This window comes from Nerophis ophidion, linkage group LG10 (genome assembly GCF_033978795.1).
Source record: "Nerophis ophidion isolate RoL-2023_Sa linkage group LG10, RoL_Noph_v1.0, whole genome shotgun sequence".
Taxonomy (NCBI): Eukaryota; Metazoa; Chordata; class Actinopteri; order Syngnathiformes; family Syngnathidae; genus Nerophis; species Nerophis ophidion.
Genome location: NC_084620.1, coordinates 14,368,950 through 14,392,734, shown reverse-complemented (window position 1 = coordinate 14,392,734; position 23,785 = coordinate 14,368,950). Strand labels below are relative to the sequence as shown.

The 23,785-nt window shown below is 40.0% G+C and overlaps 1 protein-coding gene across 12 annotated transcripts in view; it reads right to left on the bottom strand.

The window, feature by feature from the left end:
• Positions 1 to 895: 895 nt before the first annotated feature.
• Positions 896 to 23,785, bottom strand: part of LOC133560244 (adhesion G protein-coupled receptor L3-like) — a 422,550-nt gene continuing 399,660 nt past the window's right edge. For 5 of the 12 annotated variants that reach the window (XM_061912548.1, XM_061912551.1, XM_061912545.1 and 2 more), the window contains 6 exons: positions 20,179 to 20,347; positions 19,950 to 20,072; positions 17,969 to 18,065; positions 6,271 to 6,390; positions 4,980 to 4,997; positions 896 to 2,648 (listed from right to left, as the gene is read on the bottom strand). In XM_061912548.1, the coding sequence (XP_061768532.1) occupies positions 1,783 to 2,648; positions 4,980 to 4,997; positions 6,271 to 6,390; positions 17,969 to 18,065; positions 19,950 to 20,072; positions 20,179 to 20,347 (1,393 nt within the window). In that variant the 3' untranslated portion in view covers positions 896 to 1,782. Of the gene's footprint in view, positions 2,649 to 4,945; positions 4,998 to 6,270; positions 6,391 to 17,968; positions 18,066 to 19,949; positions 20,073 to 20,178; positions 20,348 to 23,785 lie in introns of all 12 variants that reach the window. The other 7 variants (XM_061912556.1, XM_061912557.1, XM_061912552.1 and 4 more) reach the window with 3 other exon arrangements.

Sequence of the window (23,785 nt, the reverse complement as noted above, 5' to 3'; positions counted from 1 at the left end):
TGAAGTGGCTTGGTAATTGTTTTTGGCGACACTTAATGATCACATAAATTAATTAGGTTGAGGTCATGGCACAGGAAGTTGAATTATGCGGACACATTTGTTATTGGATACTTTTTAATACATCTGTGCCTTGCAGACTTTGTGTGTGTATTGTTGTACAATATTGTTCAAGTAAGGACACTTATTACTTAAATCTAGCTCGTGTGCTTAGCTGTTGTGTAGCTAGCTCCTAGTAGCCAATGACGTACGATGGTTACCTTTTGTAAATGACTAAAATAGAATAAAAGGTCAACATTGTGTGTTTATTGGAGGACATTTAGATGTTAACAGGCTGTCCAGTTAAAGGGACAAACAGTAGAAAATGGATGGATGAATGGCTGTTAAGCTTTGCTCATCCATCCATCCATTTTCTACCGCTTGTTCCCTTTTGGGGTCGCGGGGGGCGCTGGCGCCTATCTCAGCTACAATCGGGCGGAAGGCGGGGTACACCCTGAGCTTTGCTCAAGTAAACAAAAACTTACAATGGAAAGTTTAGATGCAGGAATATATAATTAAATAATTTTTTTAATGTTGATATTGAACTGATATGTGATATCAGATCAGGACACCCCCAGTGAGTTTAAAAGGTCTGTAGGAATATGTATGGCAGTTGGGAAGCCAAACGACTCGACGGGCCAAATTTTGCCCCCGGTTAGCACTTTGGGCACCCCTGCTCTAGGGTTTACTCGCAGTTTGTTATTGAACTTTTTTTTAAATCTAATGAACTACTGAATGTGTGGATATTAATTAGCCGTAAACGATGCGACATGAGGAAGACAAACCAGTGGAGAAGCACAACTCTATTTGTCAGGAATCCTGCAAAATGCTGTAGTTTAACAAACAAATTCACTACCAATCATTGTCACTCCAAAATCATCTTTTTTCTTTAATAAGTAGAACAGCCATCTTTGTACAAGTGCCAAGTGCTCATCATCAATAACCCATGTGGGCTTTGTTGGAATTAATTGTCAGTCTGAGGGAATCTTCCTTTACAACCACTGCTATCTACACTCGTACTTCTTTGAAAAAAGGGGGGAAAAGACATTGCACAAATAATGCCTGAATGTTTTTTTTTATGTGTTTGTTTTTGTGATAGACAACATTTACTGGGGGTATTTCTGAAACAAAAACATCCTATTTATGTGCAATGCTAGTTACTGTACAAGTACATAGAAATATCTCTTATTAGTTTTATTACATTAAAATAAACAGAAGAAGAGCGGCTATGATTCTTTGATTCTTCAGCAAACAAAATGTGCTGCAGCTCCAACAAAACAAAGAAAAATCCTTGGAAAAAGTCAATCAAGGGTAATAAAATAGTCTTTTTTTGTTTGTTTTTGGTGGGTTTGAAAAGTTCCTCAAGTGAGTCTTTTTTTTTTTTTCCCCCAAGAGCTTGGTACGAATTGAGCGCCTATGTAGCGTTAACTGGCTAGCGCTGCGGACGACAGATGGTGAAACACGGTGTAAAATGTTTAACATGGAGGTGCTATGTGGGGACCGGATGAGAGGGCTCCTGGCCACACCCCTCTTGGGACAGGTCTTCCTCGTTCAGTGGTACAATAAAATCATCGCAGCTGATGGGGGGGCGGTTTCCCGGAGCCGAGGTTGGGCATGCTTTTGTAGTGAACCACGTCTGAGCTAGCGCCTGGACTGGCACGATTCGTATAGTTCCGCAATCCTTTTAGCATTAAAAGGGGACCGCTGCTGATGGAAAGACGGGAGATAATGTACGACATGGTGCGTCTATAGGCTGGTGACCATGTGTGACGGCTCCTGGTGGGACCCCACCGGGGACAGGTCCTCCTTGTTGGGCGGGACAATGAAACCGTCACTGCTGCCCCGTCCTAGCTGGTAGTAGGAATGCAACTGATGGAGGTGATTCCCAGAGCCGAGGTTGGGCATGCTTTTGTAGTAAACGTCGTCCGAGCTGGCGCCGGGACTCTTCCTCTCCCCCCCTTCCTTGGTATCCGGGGGCCCGTCATCCGGGTGGCCCGACAGCATGGGCATGCTGGTGTACAGCGAGTCTCTCTGGTTGTGGCTTGGAGAGGAATCCTCAGTGTGCTTCAGCAACGGGAAGAAGCTATCGCTGTTATCCTGTGGGATTCGCCTCCGGGAAGATGGAGGAGGAGGAGGAGGGGGGTCGGCGGAGGTGAAGCCGTGGAGATGGGTCAGTGGAAGTGGGGGTGGCGTCTGGTGGAGGTGATTATGCAGAGTCTCCAGGGGTGGCAGGAGTGGGACGTTTGACTCCTCGTGGATCAACTCCAAGCCTTCGTCGTGGTGCAAGGGGAAGGCCATGCCCACCCCTGCTGTCATCCCATACCCGCCACCTCCACCCCCGACGCTCTCCTTGTTGACGTTATTCACCAGCTTGTTCACTAGGTTCCGGTTTTGCTCATGGGAGTTGTTCAGGTAGGACGGAATGTAACTGCAAGCCAGCTCCTTGAGGATCTTCTTCTCCAGGGTGGTCTCCTTGTTGTGGTTGTAGCCCCGCTCGATGATCTGGACACAGTCACTCATGTAGTCGGCGCTGGCGATGCTGTAGCCGTGGTTACCATTCAGTGGTAGAGTATCCATGGCACTTGTATCCCGGGCATTGTTCAGGATTCCCTCTGGAACGACAAAAGGAACCACGGAGGTCGGTGATTAGACGGGAGGTCATTCCCAAAATAACGGCCATCTATCTTTTGATTGCATGTCATTCACTGTTTTTGCCAACAAAAAAAGAATGCGATCAAAAACCACACTTATCATGTATGCAGTGGAACCTCTAACCCGAACAGCTCAATCCCCAAGAATCATACAATTCAGGTATTTAACCAAATGAAAATCCTAGTGTTTTTTTCTTCTCCATCTTACATTAAAATTATAACTTTTTGGACAAAGAGTTTCAAAATGTGCAGGAAGGGCCTGATCTACTAAAGGGTTGCATGTATCAAAACATGTGCTAGTTGATCTACTGCGTCCCTACTACGATTCTCAATTCCAATCTTTTAAGAGGCACGGTCAAAAATTACTGTGAATTTCTCACAGGGCTATTTTTAACAGTACTTGAATACTAATCGTTTGAACTCAAATATACATGATAGGATGTTTCTTTCCACGGCAGTCAACATTCACAAAAGTTCATAGAAAACACTTATATTGAGATAGGGATGTTCCGATCAAGGTTTTATGCTGCCGATTCCAAAAACTATCATCCATGAGCAAAATCGGTCAATACTGATCACATGTATTAACTGTGATTTGTTTTTGTTTTTATAATTATTGGTGGTGATTGTTAATCAACATAAACTGAATATTTAAATTAATTCCCTGTTTTATTTTACTTACAGACACTTATTTGAGCAGATCAAAGTCAACAGTTAACAATAATTAAAGGAGACAGAATAATGAGCGTCATCCATTTAGCGAGTCCGTCAGAATGAATATGCAGAATATACGCTGATTATCACAACACCCACAACACTGGGAGGAGGAGATGCAACTGTAATCATTTAGCGCTCACAATGTGATTTACCAAGGCTGAAATTTGTCTGGTGCATCTTCATTCAGCATGTCTGCAATGTATGCGCAAACTGCCGCAGTTAAGCACAAATGGCCTTGTCGCGGTCAAAAGGAGGCGATTACTACAAAGACCGGCGATGGAAAGAAAGAGACTCTTTTATACTTCTGTCGAACAAAACTGACATAATTCTGTCAGAAATAAAAAATATTAGACATGTCTATACAACAATTTAGTCTTTGAGCTGATAAACAACTAAAATGCTGATTTGGAGATAAACAAACACCAAAACAATGTCTGCAGATGTTTTTTTTTTTTTTAATTTGTTGTTTTCTATATAGAAGATTAATTATTGATATATATCTCCTGTATAGGAACAACTTTTCATGCCTTTGGATCATTCCAGTGAACCATCCCAGACATTGCCCGTGTTGTTGGGCGCTCTCAGAGTGCACCTTCAGCATACTAAAAATAAGTTATGTTGTCTAGATTGCAATTCTATATTGCAGAAAGGGTTGAAAAAATGATATATTGTGTCCTGCATGTTCAGAGTTGCAATTGTACACGCAGTCTTAGCAAATCACACACAACACGCCCACTGATAGCACATGCTGTTGTTTTATGTATTTTAGTAAATCAGGCCCTTAGTATTCTATTATGTTCCCGAATAATGCGGTAAGACACAAATGCACGAGCATATAAGGCTCATTTTCAGAATGCAAATACAAAAACACGAATCGAGATACTTGATATGTCTCTGCTGTTTTTGAAGACCTACTTTAAAACGCTGCTCTAGTGTCCAAGCTGATCGATACAACATAGTAGTCAACAACGATAGTCTTTTATGTGAACAAAACATGATCCTGCACTTTGACTTTAAATAATGCTTAAGTGTTTTACCCTGACGTGGGCTAATATTCATTATTTTTAAAGGGGAAAATGTCCGAGCTTCATGTTCTACTGTGGTTATGTAGATGGAAAACACAAAGCTAAAGGACAGCACATAAAGTAGAACAATTCACAAAGGCTGATCAAATCAAATCAAATTAAACAAATCACAGACATGCACTATAAAATGAAACAGGACCCAGCCATATTGTCCCATACAAGCATTTTATGGCAATATCCATGTAAAAATTATGTTTTAAACAAAGCACATTAACAAAGGCGAAGATGATTGCTGCTTAGTATTCAGCAAGTCAATTCCTATTGATGTGTGTTACATGTCAAATAGGATTTAAATGCCATCTGTACTAATTCACACATCAAAGGAACCAATCAATGTAAAGTATGTAGATTATTACTTTTTGTTTTCTTCTAATTTAAAAAAGGGGGCCTTTGTAGAATGACTTTGTCAGCATTGAAGAGTGGAAAAAGGAAGTAGAAGCCAAAGAAGTCAATTACATTTGATAAGCAATGTTTAGTTTGACTCCCATACTTGTCTCTCTGTAAGGATCTTAAAGGGACAGCATGAGGGGAAAGACAAGAAGAAGACAATAAGCCAAACAGTCAAATAGCACAAAAATGCACACACATACACAATGTATGCGAATGAAAATAATATTGATAATATAATGCAGTAATTAACCATGCACATTTTTGCAAAGCATCCTATCATATACAGTATATTATACATTATGCATATAGATATATATACAAAGTATATATATGCAATGTAGCAAATAAGCATGCATTTTGTTGTTCGTCATGATGCTGCAATTCTTGTAAAACACTAAAATATATATATTTTTATGTAGTTTTGGCCTAACTTGAAATAAATGGTAAAATGTTACAAATAAATATACTAGCATAGGGTTTGCAAATTATATGTCTTAAAAATAATTTCAAGTAAGGGTAATGAGATAATAAAGGACATTAATGATGCTTGTTTTTGACACAAAAAAAATAATACATTAAAATCACTAAAATAAAAAGGTAAATCACACGTGTGTATATACAAGTGTATATATATATATATATATATATATATATATATATATATATATATATATATATACTGTGTGTATATATATATATATATATACTGTGTGTATATATATATATATATATATATATATATATATATATATATATATATATACATACACACATACCCATTTACTGTGTATATGTATGTACACTATACTATACTACATACACACATATATGTATTTGTATGTATATATGTATATATAAATATGTATATATGCATATGTGTATATATATATATATATATATATATATATATATATATATATATATACATATATATATATATATATATATATATATATATATATATGTATATATACTCGGTGTATATGTGTGTGTATGGTATTTGGCTATGGCGTTGGGATATTTTATGATATGTTATGTATTTTACCGTTATATATTTAATGTCTTATTAAATGTATTTATAATTAATACATGTATACCATTCTTTGTTTTTTGCTGATGTATCAATAAAAAAGCTGATTTTCGCCTATTTATATGAAGCATCATAAACAACTGGAGGGTGACGGTCTTTGACGGTGAAGATGACTATTTGCTACCGGCTTCATATCTAATGTGTCCACCCAAAACAGACACGACACAAGATCTGCAGCAGTGTTTTTGTTTGTTTTCATACTCAAACATTATAATTACTTTAACTCTAGGAGAAAAGAAGAAAACCATGCAAAACAAAAGCTGCTCCAGCTGGTGTAAAGAACGAAGAGAAGCAAGCACACCTTGCACGTTGTACATGCCCAGAGGGTTGTTATAGACCGCCGACTCCCCAAGCAATGTATTATAGGGATTGTTAGTGCCGTGAGGACGTAGGAGTGCGTTAGGGATAAGATGATTAGCCCCTGCAGCAGCCACAAAGACAATTGGACAGGAAAAGAGAAAGAACAAACATATCAGCTTAGGGTCATTAACATTCAAATGACCATTCATGTATGTGGACTGAGAAAGCTCGAATGGAAGTGATGATGCTAAACAGGCCATTAGCAGCGCAGCCATGCAGAAAAATGCACGCTGTGCTCAATTTTGGACAAAAAACAATAAATGCAGAATTACTGTGAAGTCAAATGAATTACTATTTTGTTTATAACATTTAGTATCAGCATAATTTACATTTAATTATTTCTAGTTGGTCAACTGTAGATACATTATTTACTCTATGTTCTTTGTTGGATGAAAACAGAGTTTCACAATTTGCAGATACGCAATTTTCTTTGGACATACATTTTTCATTAGCTATAAACACCAATAAAGATGTTGGTTTTAACCTGGTTTGAAACAAACAAAAACATGCAAGATTGGGATGTGCATGTTTTTCATTGGGTAATAACCAAAAAAAGCATGCAACATTTGGAGATGCCTGATATTTTCAAAATTAAAAAAATGTGGAGATACATGCTGAAGTTTCACTTTATCCTCATCAACAGAAATAAATGGATGGAAGTAATATTTTCTCTGGACAAATAAAACAAATGCTACATTTGAAGAAATTTGCTTCTCATTGGACTAGAACATATACTATAACAAAAAATGGATGGACCAAAACATTTCAGGAAAACATCTTTTCACTGGTCCAAAAATACATTTGCGAAAACATTGACAAAGACACTTTAAGGCAAATAATTTATACTCATCATCCATCCATCCATTTTCTACCGCTTATTCCCTTTTTGGGGTCGCGGGGGGCGCTGGCGCCTATCTCAGCTACAATCGGGCGGAAGGCGGGGTACACCCTGGACAAGTCGCCACTTCATCACAGGGCCAACACAGATAGACAGACAACATTCACACTCACATTCACACACTAGGGCCAATTTAGTGTTGCCAATCAACCTATCCCCAGGTGCATGTCTTTGGAAGTGGGAGGAAACCGGAGTACCCGGAGGGAACCCACGCGTTCACGGGGAGAACATGCAAACTCCACACAGAAAGATCCCGAGCCTGGATTTGAACCCAGAACTGCAGGAACTTCGTATTGTGAGGCAGACGCACTAACCCCCTCTGCCACCGTGAAGCCTTATACTCATCAACAAAAACTAAATCTAGAAAAACATTAACTGTTAGTATTTTAACTGGAACAATTGGAGATACACACTTCTCATTGAAAGACAAATAATATCTAAATATTGAGATGTATGTCTTCTTAAGACATAAAGATCCATTGTGGATCAATAAAATTTGTCCAAGTCTAAATAAAAAAGATTAGGTAATGAATGGTTTTCAAGGGTTTGAACCAGGGGTGTCAAACGTACGGCCCGAGAGCCCGATCAGGCCCGCAAACAGGTTTTATCCAGCCCGCAGGAGGAGTTCGCTAAGTATAAAAATTAACCTGCAATTTTTTAATGAAAGAAACAGCTGTTTTAAGTGTGTCCACTGGATGCAATATCAATTATTTGTATCATTGTAGATGATGCTACACATGTACAAAAAAATAAACCATATAATGTTAGTACATCAGTCGAGGAAAATTATCAAACTACATATATAAATTCGTGTAATTTGATTTTAATATATTTTTTTCATCTTGATAGATTGAAACTTAACACCAATGAGTTGACTGATGAACATTATCACATAATTTATTCAGAAAGTATAAATAACGACAAATAAAGATAGAATACTATTATTAACCGCAACATGTAAGCGTAAAAACAGCATATGATTTGTACGTTTGTCTCTATGTTGCCCCTTTATCTAAAATGAGTTGGACACCCCTGGTTTAAACAAAAATGCTATGTTTGAAAATGTATGCTTTTCGTGAGATACAAACGTAAAACATGGTTAATTTGAAAATAGTGCTTTCAACTGGATTTTGAAAAATTTTAAATTTGGAGAAACAAACTACAAAATTGTTACATTCGGAGGTACAGAGGCACCTCAGCTTACACGTACTTCAGGATACGAGTTGCCTCTCGGCCAATTGTTATGCTTTAGGTTACAAGCAAACATCCGCGTTATGAGGCTGCCCACCGCTCATCTGCATAGCAAATGTCACAGTGAACCCCCTAAGATCTGACCAAAACACCTGATCTTACTTGCTCATAATAACTAGCGAGAAGTAGCCTTGTTTTTTCCAACCATGGGTCGGAAAAAAGTGAGTGTGAAGGAGATTGCTAAGAAGAAGAAGCGGCTGATAGTCATTGAATTAAAGAACAAAATCAGCGAAAAACATGACCGAGCAAAGCAGTTTGAGCGTGGCACTACTACAATAATCTTCTCCATGCTGAAGAAGAATGAGTCGATAAAACCTATGACAACGCCTGCCAAGAGCGTTAAACTAATTTCTAAACGGTGGGCATTTATTGATGAAATATTGAAAAGCTGCTAATGTTGTGTTTTTGACAGAGAAGCAATTTGAAGGAGATACAGCATAAGTGCACTCTCCTAAGTAAATGCTGTACATTATTAGTCCATTACTTCCTAAAACTACAATCATTTTTCAGTTCAGTTTCAGTTTATTTTGAACATGCATACGATACAATGTAATTCATCACATATTTGCAGTTGTTTCATTACGGCATGTCCAAAAAGGACTAGGAAGAAGCTGAACTTATTTAATCCTACCCCTTTTCATATCATCGTATTTGTTTTCCCATTTCCTTGTTCTCTGTAACATAACAGTGAACAAATAAATAATAAACAGATAATGTACCAGAGTAAGTAAACACATTAAATACATAATTTTTGTCTCAACAACAACAACAAAATAAAAAAAATAAAAAGAAGTGTTCAAGATATTCATCATAAATCTTGTTCTGTGTACTTTGGGAAGACTTGTAGTTTGAACAGTCTCTTAAACTGAATCATATTGGCGCTATGTTTGATTTCTTTGCTTTATCCATTCCATAATTTAATTCCACATACAGATACGCTAAAGGTTTCAAGTGTTGTACAAGAATACAAATGTTTTAAATTACATTTTCTTTTAAGGTTATATTTTTCCTCTTTTTTTGAGAAGAATTGTTGTACATTCTTGGGTAGCAGGTTATAGTTTGCTTTGTACATACTTTTAGCTGTCTGCATATGCACCAAATTGTTGAATTTCATTATTTGTGATTCAATACATAAAGGGTTTGTATGTTCTCTATATTGTTTGTGGTACATTCCATTGCATGGTTTTGGCCACAAATGTGTGTTCTGGGCGGCCAGAACGGCAAATTATTTATTTTCATTTAGATAGGGAACGTTGATTCGAGGTATGAGTATTTTGGGTTATGAATTTTGTCACAGAATCAATTAAAAAAGTAAGCCAAACTATGACTGTACCTTCTTTTCATTAGACAAAAACTAATAACGCAAAATTTCGAGATACAAAAATAAAGCTGTTAAATCTGAAGGTACATGCATTTGCTTTTAATTGCAAAATGTAGAGAGATACACTTTTCACTAGGCTAAAAGACATGCAATATATGAAAATACATGGTTATGATCGGTTAAAACATTTGCTAAATCTGGACAGACTTGACAGTTGTTATGTAAAACTAACAAAACCTGAGTGACAAGATTGTCCTTCATGCAAACCCAATGAGTTGTTAAATTGTTGCTTTAAGCTCAACGCGGAGTAGAAAGAAAGCCAAGCTAAACACAAAGTAGAGTAGGCTTTACCAAGTAACATTTAGTGAGAGTATGAGACAGAAAGGATGGCGTGTCAAAGCTCATTCTTTTTGACATCTTCCATCCAAGGAGAGCACAAAAAAAAAAAAATCTGATGCTGTGGAAATAACCTGAATGGATGTAAAGTGGTCATTACTGCGCCTCCATCGCATTGGAGGTCATTTCCTATTTATGGGATGTCTGTCCCCCATATAAGCGTCTGCCACTGTCAAATGACTCGACACTTCCCCAACGGCTGACCTCCACGCAGAAAACTACTTTCACAGTATGTTGTGCGATTAGCACCTCTCCAATCTCCCTCTGTAATGGTGGTAACATTTGCTTTTTTTCAAGGGGAAACAATAGAATGAAAGCCAAAAAAAGTTTTAACAGCCGTGGAATTTTATATCAATTTCATGAGGTTTAACTAATGCGGGCAATGTATGCATGCAAGTCATGCTTTTCACTATCAGAAAAAACATGTTTTCTTTTCAGGAATTAAAAAAGATCTGCATTTGGAGATATACCGAGATAACAACAAAATAAAAATAAAATTGAGATTTGGTTTATAAACAGAAAACCTTAGACTTACTGCATATGATTCCTTTGGATAAACAAATATTTGAAAGGGATTTTTCCATCCATCCATCCATTTCCTACCGCTTATTCCCTTTGGGGTCACGGGGGGCGCTGGTGCCTATCTCAGCTACAATCGGGCGGAAGGCAATTACACCCTGGACAAGTCGCCACCTCATCACAGGGCCAACACAGATGGACGGACAACAGACACATTCACACACTAGGGCCAATTTAGTGTTGCCAATCAACCTATCCCCAGGTGCATGTCTTTGGAAGTGGGAGGAAGCCGGAGTACCTGGAGGGAACCCACGTATTCACGGGGAGAACATGCAAACTCCACACAGAAAGATCCCGAGCCCGGGATTGAACCCTGATTACTCAGGCCGTTCGTATTGTGAGGCAGACGCACTAACCCCTCTGCCACCGTGAAGCCCGAAAGGGATTTTTTTTCTGGTTTAAATAAACTTTTAAAACCTCTAAGACATACTAGAGAACCACAAAAATACAAAATCAACTGAAAATACATGTTTTCATTGGATAAATATCAAAACATGTTTAGGAACAATATAAATAAAAACGTGAAACATTTGCAAAATTTGAGTTGAATGCTTTCCCTTGTATTGAAAATAGTAATTTGTACAGTACATACTCTATATGCACATTTCTTTTTGGTTAGAAATCGCCAAATATCGCATAGAATCTGGACAAACTGAACAGTAAACTCTCATTTATTGTTCTTAATTGGTTGCGGGCCTGACAGTGGTAAATTAATGTCTATGAAATAGTAATCATTTATTGAAAATAGAATATTTTCAACACCAGAGCAGTGATTCTCAAACTGTGGTACGGGGTATGCGGGCTCTATCTAGTGGTACGCCAAATGTTTGAGTCATTATTTAAGTACAGTGTTTTATTTTCCTCTATTCATACGGTGTGTAATGTTACAGTGGCCAAATAGATTAAATGTACTTGTTTAGAAAAACACAACACTGCATTGTTTTAAATGAATACTTAGGATTACTATGCTACTGTATTTTAAGGATTATCAATATTGTGATACTTGGAGAGCCAAGTGTTTTTTGAGGTGGTACTTGGTGAAAAGATTTTAAGGACCACTGAACTAGGGCATAACAAAAACCTGTTTACGACCTTCTAAATATTTACATAAAAATGTCTAATTGGACTTGATTCATGTGTTTAATTGGTATTATCACACTTTGCACATTTCATTATGTCTGTTATACAGAAGCAGAAGGCTAGAAAAACAGAAAGATGTGTTCTATTTAAAGCTTTAGCCATCCATTATTAATAAATAAAGGACCTCAAATTTCTGCTGCCCCATAAAGCATCACCAATCTCTCTTTATACTAAAAGCAAACCCCCCCAAAACTGCTGAATGGCCTTTTAAAAAAATCACTGTGTTGGAAAAAATGTGCTTGGAAAAGGCGTTCATAAAAAGCATTTATCATAATGCATTAGCTAGTTAAAGGAGTCTCTCCGCTTAGTCGGGCATGGAGTTGCAAACTGGAATCTGTCCATAACGTGAACACCCCCCCGCCCGCCTCCCGGTGCTAAATGTGTGGCTGGTGTGGACACTAATGCACAGTTACAAAGATGGATGGATGTTGCAACACAAGGAGGAAGTGTCAAGATAGTCGTAATCAGCCACTCAACACTCATCAAGGTGGTGGCTCCTGCATAGGGGGAACGTCTGAATTATTAACGCTATCACCACCGCCATGTTTTTAAATGTAGCCTGTCGCTTTTGTGCAATTCATGAGACACAGTAAATCCATTCCCATGCCAAATAATTTAAATAACAATAATCCGTTCCAAGTTCAAACTGGGGAGACCTTAGCTTTTAAAGAAACACGTTAACATCCTTAACTAACTGACTAAATAGAGTAAAAGATAAATAACAACTTGCCCTGACTCAATGACAAAATAGGAAAGTGTTAAGTATTGCTGGTTAAGGCTTTGTGAAATAATAATTTAAAAAAAATAACGATACCCAAAAAAAAAAAAAAAGCTAATTTTGGTCAAATTCCATGTGAGTCATGAGCCATTATGCTTCTGTCGGTCCACCCCAGGGCAGCTGTGGCTACAAATGTAGCTTACCACCACTAGGTGTGAATGAATGATGGGTTCCCACTTCTCTGTGAGCACTTTGAGTATCTAATAATAGAATAGCGCAATATAAAATCTAATCCATTATTATTGTCCACCCATCCATCCATCCATTTCTATCGCTTTGGGATCGCATGGGGCACTGGTGCCTATCTCAGCTACAATCGGGCGGAAGACGGGGTACACCCTGGACAAGTCGCCACCTCATCGCAGTTATTATTATTAGGGTGGATTTATGTACGCTCTTACATGCCATTAATGTTCAACCATCCATCTTCTTCCGCTTATCCGAGGTCGGGTCGCGGGGAAACAACCTAAGCAGGGAAACCCAGACTTCCCTTTCCCCAGCCACTTCGTCTAGCTCTTCCCGGGGGATCCCGAGGCGTTCCCAGGCCAGCCGGGAGACATAGTCTTCCCAACGTGTCCTGGGTCTTCCCCGTGGCCTCCTACCGGTTGGACGTGCCCTAAACACCTCCCTAGGGAGGCGTTCGGGTGGCATCCTGACCAGATGCCCGAACCACCTCATCTGGCTCCTCCCAGGGTGGCAGAGCTTCTCACCCTATCTCTAAGGGAGAGCCCCGCCACACGGCGGAGGAAACTAATTTCGGCCGCTTGTACCCGTGATCTTATCCTTTCGGTCATGACCCAAAGCTCATGACCATAGGTGAGGATGGGAACGTAGATCGACCGGTAAATTGAGAGCTTTGCCTTCCGGCTCAGCTCCTTCTTCACCACAACGGATCGGTACAACGTCCGCATTACTGAAGACGCCGCACCGATCCGCCTGTCGATCTCACGATCCACTCTTCCCTCACTTGTGAACAAGACTCCTAGGTACTTGAACTCCTCCACTTGGGGCAATTTCACCTCCCCAACCCGGAGATGGCATTCCACCCTTTTCCGGGCGAGAACCATGGACTCGCACTTGGAGGTGCTGATTCTCATTCCGGTCGCTTCACACTCGGCTGCAAACCGATCCAGTAAGAGCTGAAGATCCCAGTCAGATGAAGCCATCAAGACCACATCATCTGCAAAAAGCAGAGACCTAATCCTGCGGTCACCAAACCGGAACCCCTCAACGCCTTGACTGCGCCTAGAAATTCTGTCCATAAAAGTTATGAACAGAATCGGTGACAAACGACAACCTTGGCGGAGTCCAACTCTCACTGGAAATGTGTTCGACTTACTGCCGGCAATGCGGACCAAGCTCTGGCACTGATCGTACAGGGAGCGGACCGCCACAATAAGACAGTCCGATACCCCATACTCTCTGAGCACTCCCCACAGGACTTCCCGAGGGACACGGTCGAATGCCTTCTCCAAGTCCACAAAGCACATGTAGACTGGTTGGGCAAACTCCCATGCACCCTCAAGAACCCTGCCGAGAGTATAGAGCTGGTCCACAGTTCCACGACCAGGACGAAAACCACACTGTTCCACCTGAATCCGAGGTTCGACTATCCGGCGTAGCCTCCTCTCCAGTACACCTGAAAAAACCTTACCGGGAAAGCTGAGGAGTGTGATCCCACGATAGTTGGAACACACCCTCCGGTCCCCCTTCTTAAAGAGAGGAACCACCACCCCGGTCTGCCAATCCAGAGGTAACGCCCCCGATGTCCACGCGATGCTGCAGAGTCTTGTCAACCAAGACAGCCCCACAGCATCCAGAGCCTTAAGGAACTCCGGGCGGATCTCATCCACCCCCGGGGCCTTGCCACCGAGGAGCTTTTTAACTACCTCAGCGACCTCAGCCCCAGAAATAGGAGAGTCCACCACAGATTCCCCAGGCACTGCTTCCTCATAGGAAGACGTGTTGGTGGGATTGAGGAGGTCTTCGAAGTATTCCTTCCACCTATCCACAACATCCGCAGTTGAGGTCAGCAGAACACCATCCGCACCATACACGGTGTTGATAGTGCACTGGTTCTCCTTCCTGAGGCGGCGGACGGTGGTCCAGAATCGCTTCGAAGCCGTCCGAAAGTCGTTTTCCATGGCTTGCCCGAACTCCTCCCATGTCCCAGTTTTTGCCTCAGCGACCGCTGAAGCTGCACACCGCTTGGCCTGTCGGTACCTGTCCACTGCCTCCGGAGTCCTATGAGCCAAAAGGACCCGATAGGACTCCTTCTTCAGCTTGACGGCATCCCTCACTGCTGGTGTCCACCAAGGGGTTTTAGGATTTCCGCCTCGACAGGCACCAACTACCTTGCGGCCACAGCTCCGATCAGCCGCCTCGACAATAGAGGTGCGGAACATGGTCCACTCGGACTCAATGTCCAGCACCTCCCTCGTGACGTGTTCGAAGTTCTTCCGGAGGTGGGAATTGAAACTTTCTCTGACAGGAAACTCTGCCAGACGTTCTCAGCAGACCCTCACAATGCGTTTGGGCCTGCCAGGTCTGTCCGGCATCCTCCCCCACCATCGCAGCCAACTCCCCACCAGGTGGTGATCGGTAGAAAGCTCTGCCCCTCTCTTCACCCGAGTGTCCAAAACATAAGGCCGCAAATCCGATGACACAACTACAAAGTCGATCATGGAACTGCGGCTTATGGTGTCCTGGTGCCAAGTGCACATATGGACACCCTTATGTTTGAACATGGCGTTTGTTATGGACAAACTGTGACGAGCACAAAAGTCCAATAACAAAACACCACTCGGGTTCAGATCCGGGTTGCCATTCTTCCCAATCACGCCTCTCCAGGTTTCACTGTCGTTGCCAACATGAGCGTTGAAGTCCCCCAGTAGGACAAGGGAATCACCCGGGGGAGCACTTTCCAGTACTCCCTGGAGTGTACCCAAAAAGGGTGGGTATTCTGAACTGCTGTTTGGTGCGTAAGCACAAACAACAGTCAGGACCCGTCCCCCCACCCGAAGGCGGAGGGAGGCTACCCTTTCGTCCACTGGGTTGAACTCAAACGTGCAGGCTTTAAGCCGGGGGGCAACCAGAATTGCCACCCCAGCCCGTCGCCTCTCACTGCCGGCAACGCCAGAGTGGAAGAGGGTTCAGCTCCTCTCGAGAGAAGTGGTTCCAGAGCCCTTGCTGTGCGTCGAAGTGAGTCCGACTATATCCAGCCGGAACTTCTCCACTTCGCGCACTAGCTCATGCTCTTTCCCCCCCAGTGAGGTGACGTCCCAAGAGCTAGCTTCTGTAGCCGAGGATCGGACCGCCAAGTGCCCTGCCTTCGGCTGCCGCCCAGCTCACATTGCACCCGACCTCTATGGCCCCTGCTATGGGTGGTGAGCCCATTGGAGGGCATTCATGTTCAATAAAGTGTATTGCTGTAAATGTGTTATTTATTAGAGATGCTGAAACAAATCCATTCACATTGGAATCCCTATTCTCATTAAATCTGATTCAATGGATTCATTATTTTCAAAAATCGATTAAGAAAATCTTTTTAAAAGTTTCATTTTAAGAATACATTTTTAAAAATACGTTTTTTTAGGCCAACACTAGCTTACTCGCTGCGCATATACATCATGTGTTGGCAAACAAAAAGAGCTTTCATAACATGTAACCTGTTCTGAAAAGGATCTATTAACATTTTTCTACCTGATAATGTATTGTGAAAATTGGTTTGAATCGAGAATCGCGTTGAATCAAGAAACGTCACCCCAAGAATGGGAATGGAGTCGAATAATACGTTGTAAGATTCCCATACCTAATATTTACATTATTAAAAAAATACCTTTCTAATGTCCCAACAAACAAAAAAAATCATCAACATATAATACGTAATAGGTTCTATTTCTTGTACAGTGGTTATTGTCACACAATTTCTTTTTGCCATCAACAGCATCACAAAAAAACTGAAAAAAAGTAAACAGAAACCAACTGCCCTTCATGGCATTTTTATTTTTATTTTTATTTTGAAGCAGTATTTTTCAAGAAATTGTGCAGGAACCACACACATGTACACACATTTTTAGGACAAATGTTCATACCATATTGTTACATTTTCATGTCCCATGCAGATGGTGCAAGAGATTGCTGTTGTTTGTCTCAACATATTTTCATTAAAAGCCAACCAAATCATCTGTAAAGTTTTCATTTTTTATGTACATTTATATATACGTACATCAAATCTACACCTTTCCGCTAGCCAATTTTGCTGCAAAAATTAAATTGTTGCTCTTTCAGGAAGATTTTTGAGACAGTATTTGTCCATAGTTCCTTTAGCTCAGGGGTCCCCAAACTTCCGGGGCCGCATTGGGTTAAAAAAAAATTGGCCGGGCTGTTATCGATGGGAAAATGCATTTTTACACAATATGATTTGCCTGAGTGGCTAGGAGACACAGAGTAATAAACGATAGAAAATGGTTTAGAAAGATAGGATTTAAAAAAACAATGATACAAAAAAATGTATGTATATTTTATTTGTTTATTTATTTATCTTTTATATATTTATTTTATGGGCTTGACAGTGGCAGAGGGGTTAGTGCGTCTGCCTCACAATACGAAGTTCCTGCAGTCCTGGGTTCAAATCCAGGCTCGGCATCTTTCTGTGTGGAGTTTGCATGTTCTCCCCGTGAATGCGTGGGTTCCCTCCGGGTACTCCGGCTTCCTCCCACTTCCAAAGACATGCACCTGGGGATAGGTTGATTGGCAACACTAAATTGGCCCTAGTGCGTGAATGTGAGTGTGAATGTTGTCCGTCTATCTGTGTTGGCCCTGCGATGAGGTGGCGACTTGTCCAGGGTGTACCCCGCCTTCCGCCTGATTGTAGCTAAAATAGGCACCAGCGCCCCCCGCAACCCCTAAAGGGAATAAGCGGTAGAAAATGGATGGATGGATATTTATTTTATTTATTAATATATTTTTTTTTTTCTTGGGACTTCCCGTGGGGACCCCTGCTTTAGCTCATTCAAAAAGTGATTGGGAGGTGCGCAAAAAATAGGAAAGCTAGCTAGTCCTTTTTTTTTTTTTTTCTTTCAGCTGTATTTGTTCGATGCTTACAAATTTATTAGAAAAGCACAAGTGTGACTTTCTGAACTATTTCATGACCTTTTTTGGATTATATTCATAGCATAAAATGCCATCGGTACTGCAGTTTTACCTACAAGGAACAGCGAGTGTCAGCACAAAAACAACAAGCAAAGCTCATCAGAAAATGGAGTCTGAAATACCTCTGTTCAGAGACGCTGAGCTGTTGATGTCACCAGTCATAAATGACGACTCGGACTGCTTTCTCACAGTATCATTCCACATCCTTCGTATGCGGCTCTGCAAAAAGACAAAAGAGAAACAGTGCTGTTAAAAAAAAAAAAATGGACCATTTGCATCGAGTATAATAAAGTCATCAGTCAAGGCTTTACGAATCAACGTCTCGGGGGCGCTCGATCCGAGACACGCTTGATCCTAGTTAATTGTGCCGCAGTCCCACGGGCTGTTGCACAAACTAAGGGTCTGTTGCTAGCCGACGTTAGCGTTGTTGCTGCTGACAACTCGATCCTGCGTCAGAGGGGCCCACAAGTTGGCAGTCAAATCGTAATTAAAAAAGAACAGATCAAAGTTTAAATATTTAGAATAAAATGCTGACAGACTATCATTCATTAAACAGTCATCAAAAATATGAATAATATATACATTTTTTAAAAGGTTTAAATGATCCTGTGCATAAGAAACATAAAAATAAACATTTATTGGTATTCATTTTTGTTTGAATTTGTCAATTTGATTGAATCCCTTAGTGACTCTCCCTGAACATCTTTATCTTCTCTTTATTTCATCCATTGACAAAAAACATCAATAACTTCCCGCTCATTGCTAATGAGTTTTTAACAGCTCTTGTCTTTGATTATCAAATAAATCCTCCTAACAAAAATTAAAAAAGCAAATTACCCATCAAGGAAAATTGGACGTGATGCTTTCCGATAATTACTACTGCAAAGGTGGGGGATGTGATCAATAATCCTAATTAAACTGTGGCTACTGTAATGATTGCGTGCTACATGTTTACAGGAAGTGGGCATAAGAAGTTTGGTAATTTATTCTTCTTTTTGCTTTTTCCAAGTCATCATAAAAACATTACGCTATAATTGAACCGTGTCCCTATTCTGAAGGGACGTGCGTTCAATTATAAATATTGATGTCGGCTTGCAGCATCTGTTAATAAGCGTTTAATCACACACAGCAATATGTGTTTTTTATGGCAGTAGTAGACACACTCGACGTGACAAAGAAGCTTCGGAAAAGATGCATTATAAGGAAACAACAAAATGTGTGGACTTATGCTATTATGATTTGTGGGAAAAAATTGTAAAACAAATATGAATAATGGGATGTTACTCGGTCACCAAACAACAAGTGTAAGTCTTTTATCTTGTGTTTTATGGGATTTTAAGGTTTTTATGGCATTTTTTATTCACAGATATCGAGCCACAATCCTGTTTTGTGTAACTTCAGTCATCAACAGTTGCATCAACAGAGAAATGGAAATTGAAACAGCGAAGGTCTGACTTAGTAGGATATGTACAGCGAGCAGAGAACATAGTGAGTTCAGATAGCATAAGAACAAGTATATACATTAGAAATACATTTGATTATTTACATTTGGTTATTTACAATCCGGGGAGATGGGATGTGAATGGAGGAGGGTATTAGTAAAGGGTTGAAGTTGCCTCTAGGTGTTGTTTTAGAGCGGTTTTGAAGGATGATAGAGATGCACTTACTTTTATACCTGTTGGGAGTGCATTCCACATTGATGTGGCATAGAAAGAGAATGAGTTAAGACGTTTGTTAGATGGTAATCTGGGTTCAACGTGGTTTGTGGAGCTCCCCCTGGTGTTGTGGTTATGGCGGTCAGTTTGACATGTACTTCGGTATCAGGGAGGTGTAGCGGACTGTCTTAATGTAATTTTCCTGAAGGAACTCTCCTGACGGAATAAATAAAGTACTATCTATCTATCTATCTATCTATCTAATGTTGCTAAAAAAAAGCTTTTCGTCACTTCTAAAATAAATAGAAAATATTTTTTAGTGTCAATGTCAGGGAAACCATTGTCATAGGTTTCTGTCACTTAAGTGATTGCATTCTTCTTCTAGTTAGAAAGCTCACTCGAGAGTTTAAAAACTCAGAAAATCTATTTTGTTGTATATAAAAAGTACCTGTGAGCCAGTCGAGTACCGTCCAGGAGCCCTGGAAGCATTTCCCTTGGAACCGATGGAACTTTCCACACTTTTAGTGCTGCAGCAGTGCGTCCGGAGGCACTTTCCAAACTCTTTACGCACCTAAAACAAACACACAAAACAACAAGAAGCGCACCAATCATACAATCTCGAAGTAAACTTTTTTTCCCCAAGTCTGAGATCAGTTTTTTTAATCAAAAATCCATACCTTCTTCTGAAGTACGCAGTGGAAGATGAAGATGAACATTCCCTGTAGGGAATTGAAGATGGTGAAGAGGTAGGCCATGACCACCGTGCTCTCGTTGATGTACATCAGTCCGAAGGCCCAGGTGAGGCCCAACAGGCAAAGTAGGGCGATGGCGCCGATCACCCATGATCTTCAACACAACAAAATATTCATTTCATGCAGTATGGGAAGAAAATGGTCGGAAACATGGCAAACATTTTCAAAGTACATATTTGTGTAAGTTTTTACCCCTAAACGGCTGCACATTGATTGATTGACATTTTAAAGGGGAACATTATCACCAGACCTATGTAAGCGTCAATATATACCTTGATGGTGCAGAAAAACGACCATATATTTTTTTAACCGATTTCTGAACTCTAAACGGGTGAATTTTGGCGAATTAAACGCCTTTGTGTTTATCGCTCATGTGGTGATGACGTCAGAACGTGACGTCTCCGAGGTAATACAGCCGCAATTTTCATTTTCAACACATTACAAACACCGGGTCTCAGCTCTGTTATTTTCCGTTTTTTCGACTATTTTTTGGAACCTTGGAGACATCATGCCTCGTCGGTGTGTTGTCGGAGGGTGTAACAACACTAACAGGGAGGGATTCAAGTTGCACCACTGGCCCGAAGATGTGAAAGTGTCTGCCGCCAGACCCCCATTGAATGTACCAAAGTGTCTCCACATTTTACCGGCGATGACAGACATGGCACAGAGATGTATGGATAACCTGCAGATGCATTTGCAACGATAAAGTCAACAAAATTACAAAGGTGAGTTTTGTTGATGTTGACTTATGTGCTAATCAGACATTTTTGGTTGCGGCGTGACTGCCAGCTAATCGATGCTAACATGCTACGCTAATCGATGCTAACATGCTATCTACGGCGATGCTAAGGCAGACATGGCACAGCGATGTATGGATAACCTGCAGATGCATTTGCAAGGATAAAGTCAACGAAATCACAAAGGTGAGTTTTGTTGATGTTGACTGCCTGCTAATCGATGCTAACATGCTAGTTACCGGCGGTGCTAAAGCAGACATGGCACAGAGATGTATGGATAACCTGCAGATGCATTTGCAACTATATTACGTTTCCTTCCACCCACATTTAATGCAAAAAGAACACTTACCAATCGACGGATTTAAGTTGCTCCAGTGTCAAGAGAGGCGAATGTCCTGATCGTTTGGTCTGCACATTTTACTGGTGATGCTAACGCAGCTATTCGGCCATGCTATGGCTATGAATAGCGTCAATAGCTATTCGCTCAATGGCTTCAGTTTCTTCTTCAATACTTTCATACTCCAACCATCCGTTTCAGTACATGCATCTGTTGAATCGCTTGAACCGCTGAAATCCGAGTCTGAGTCCAAGCTAATGTCGCTATATCTTGATGTGGTATCTGCCATTGTTTGTTTACATTGGCAGCACTGTATGGCGTCACAGGGAAATGGATAGTCGTATCGCAAATAGCGAAAATCAAGCACTTTAAAGCTTTTTTTAGGGATATTCCGGGACCGGTAAAATTTTGAAAAAAAAAAAAAAAAATACAACAAGCCACTGGGAACTGATTTTTATTGTTTTTAACCCTTTTGAAATTGTGATAATGTTCCCCTTTAACGAATTGAATCCATGTATCGCTTTGAAAAGGCAAATGGATGGCACAAAAACAAGCCAAATGGCTTGTTTCCATTGTGTCCATTAAATATTCATCACATTTGATGCATTCAATAATAAAAGATGTAAAACCTGTAAAGATGTATATAAAAATTACGTTTAAAAAATTGATAAAAAATTTACATATACTACACAGTATACATGTCAGGTGTTTTGAAAAACAATATATACAAAAAATGGTGGGGCAGGGAGATATATACACTATGTACATGACACTATGGACATGACTATGCACACGTGACCCCAAAAGGAATAAGCGGTAGAAAATGGATGGATGGATGTTGACTCAAAGAGTGTGTAAAACAAGATGAGAAAATATATACACACTATAACCACATATAAACCTGTTTGATGCTTCGAAGATTGTTGGGGATCAATTTTGGTTCAGATCAGGTAGAGGTTGAGCTGAGCCATGATTTTATGGCAGTTTTCAAATTTAGTAGGGAAGTTGGAATTTTAAGGTCTGTTGGTAGTGCATTCCACTGTGTGGTGGCAAAATACTGTAGTAGAATGCATTTTTACCCATGAGAGTCTTGAATTGGGGGGGGGCCGAGGTCTGAGCAACTCCCTCGACAACAAACAACACACAACAAAAAGAACATTTTTCACTGTGTTGTCTGTGCTTTTATATTTCTAGCAAATAAACCACATAGTGGTGCTGTTATTACCACGTATGACTTGAAATTTCTCACACAGCTCAAAAACGCTCACATAAACTTTTTATTACCTATTCTGTGTTATATGTGTTTTATGTTGCAGTTTGTGAGCCCGTTCTCAAAGAATGGCAATAAAAACTATTCTGATTCTGATTATATAAGTATAGGGGAGTCAAAGATCCTCTAAATACGTAGCAGAAGCACACTGCTTTTTTTAAGGGCCAGGTGTGTAATATTTGAGCAGGAATGTTTAAAAATATAGTAAAAAAGAGTGAATAAGATAAAAGTTAAATACATAAATCAAGGAGGGAGACAAAACAAACAAATGAGATGACACAACAACGTCATCAAAGGCACCCTTCATTTCTTTCTTGATAGACTTGTGTGGTCTCGGTGACGGCACAAGTTGATTATAAAAGCACAAAAATATCCTATATTCCCTAACGGGGTCCGTATGTTACAACAAACCGTATTACTTTCACTGTGGTAAATGTATTGGCTAATCCATACTTGATTCATTTAATTGGGGAAAGCGTCTTGTAAACTTGGACTTAAGTTAGCCAATGTGTCCTATAAAGACAAAAACACCAAGACGCGTTTTGTTTCTCAATATTTATCAAAGAAGATCCACTCCGTATGTTACATATAGAAGTAACAAAAGATTGTTTTGATATTTTGGTAACCTTTTTTGGAGACAGAAGTGCAATCAAATTCTTAGGTTTTTTTTTTTGTTTGTTTGGATTTGCTGTTTCATATTAAAGTAGTCCCGATCGTTCAAAGAAAACATATGTGACACTATTTTTGGTATATTGATAATTTTAGGATTATTAAACATTCTCACAACCATTAGCTTTACAGCCTGATCCATATTTAGATGGTTAAAGTCAGGCGCCGTATCCTTCAAAAACAATAGTTTTTCCAACATTTATGTAAGCACATTGATTACAGCACAAAAAAGGGACAAGACGCTTAATTTGGCAACAGAAGCAACAAAACATGTTGCTGTAGCTCAAATGTCCTACGGAGTAAGCATTAACTCACAATCTATTCCTAAACTTTAAACAAAAAAATATTCCGACACAAATTGTTTTGTTGTAGGGTGAGTGTTCTGTTAAGTTAATTTCATTATTATTATTATTATTTTTCAGTTTAAACTCAAAGGATGCACTTGATTAGACTTTGTCAACCAGGCCTACTTAAGGCTGTTGGTGTCTATGCACAGGCCTGCGATGTTTGCTTATTCCT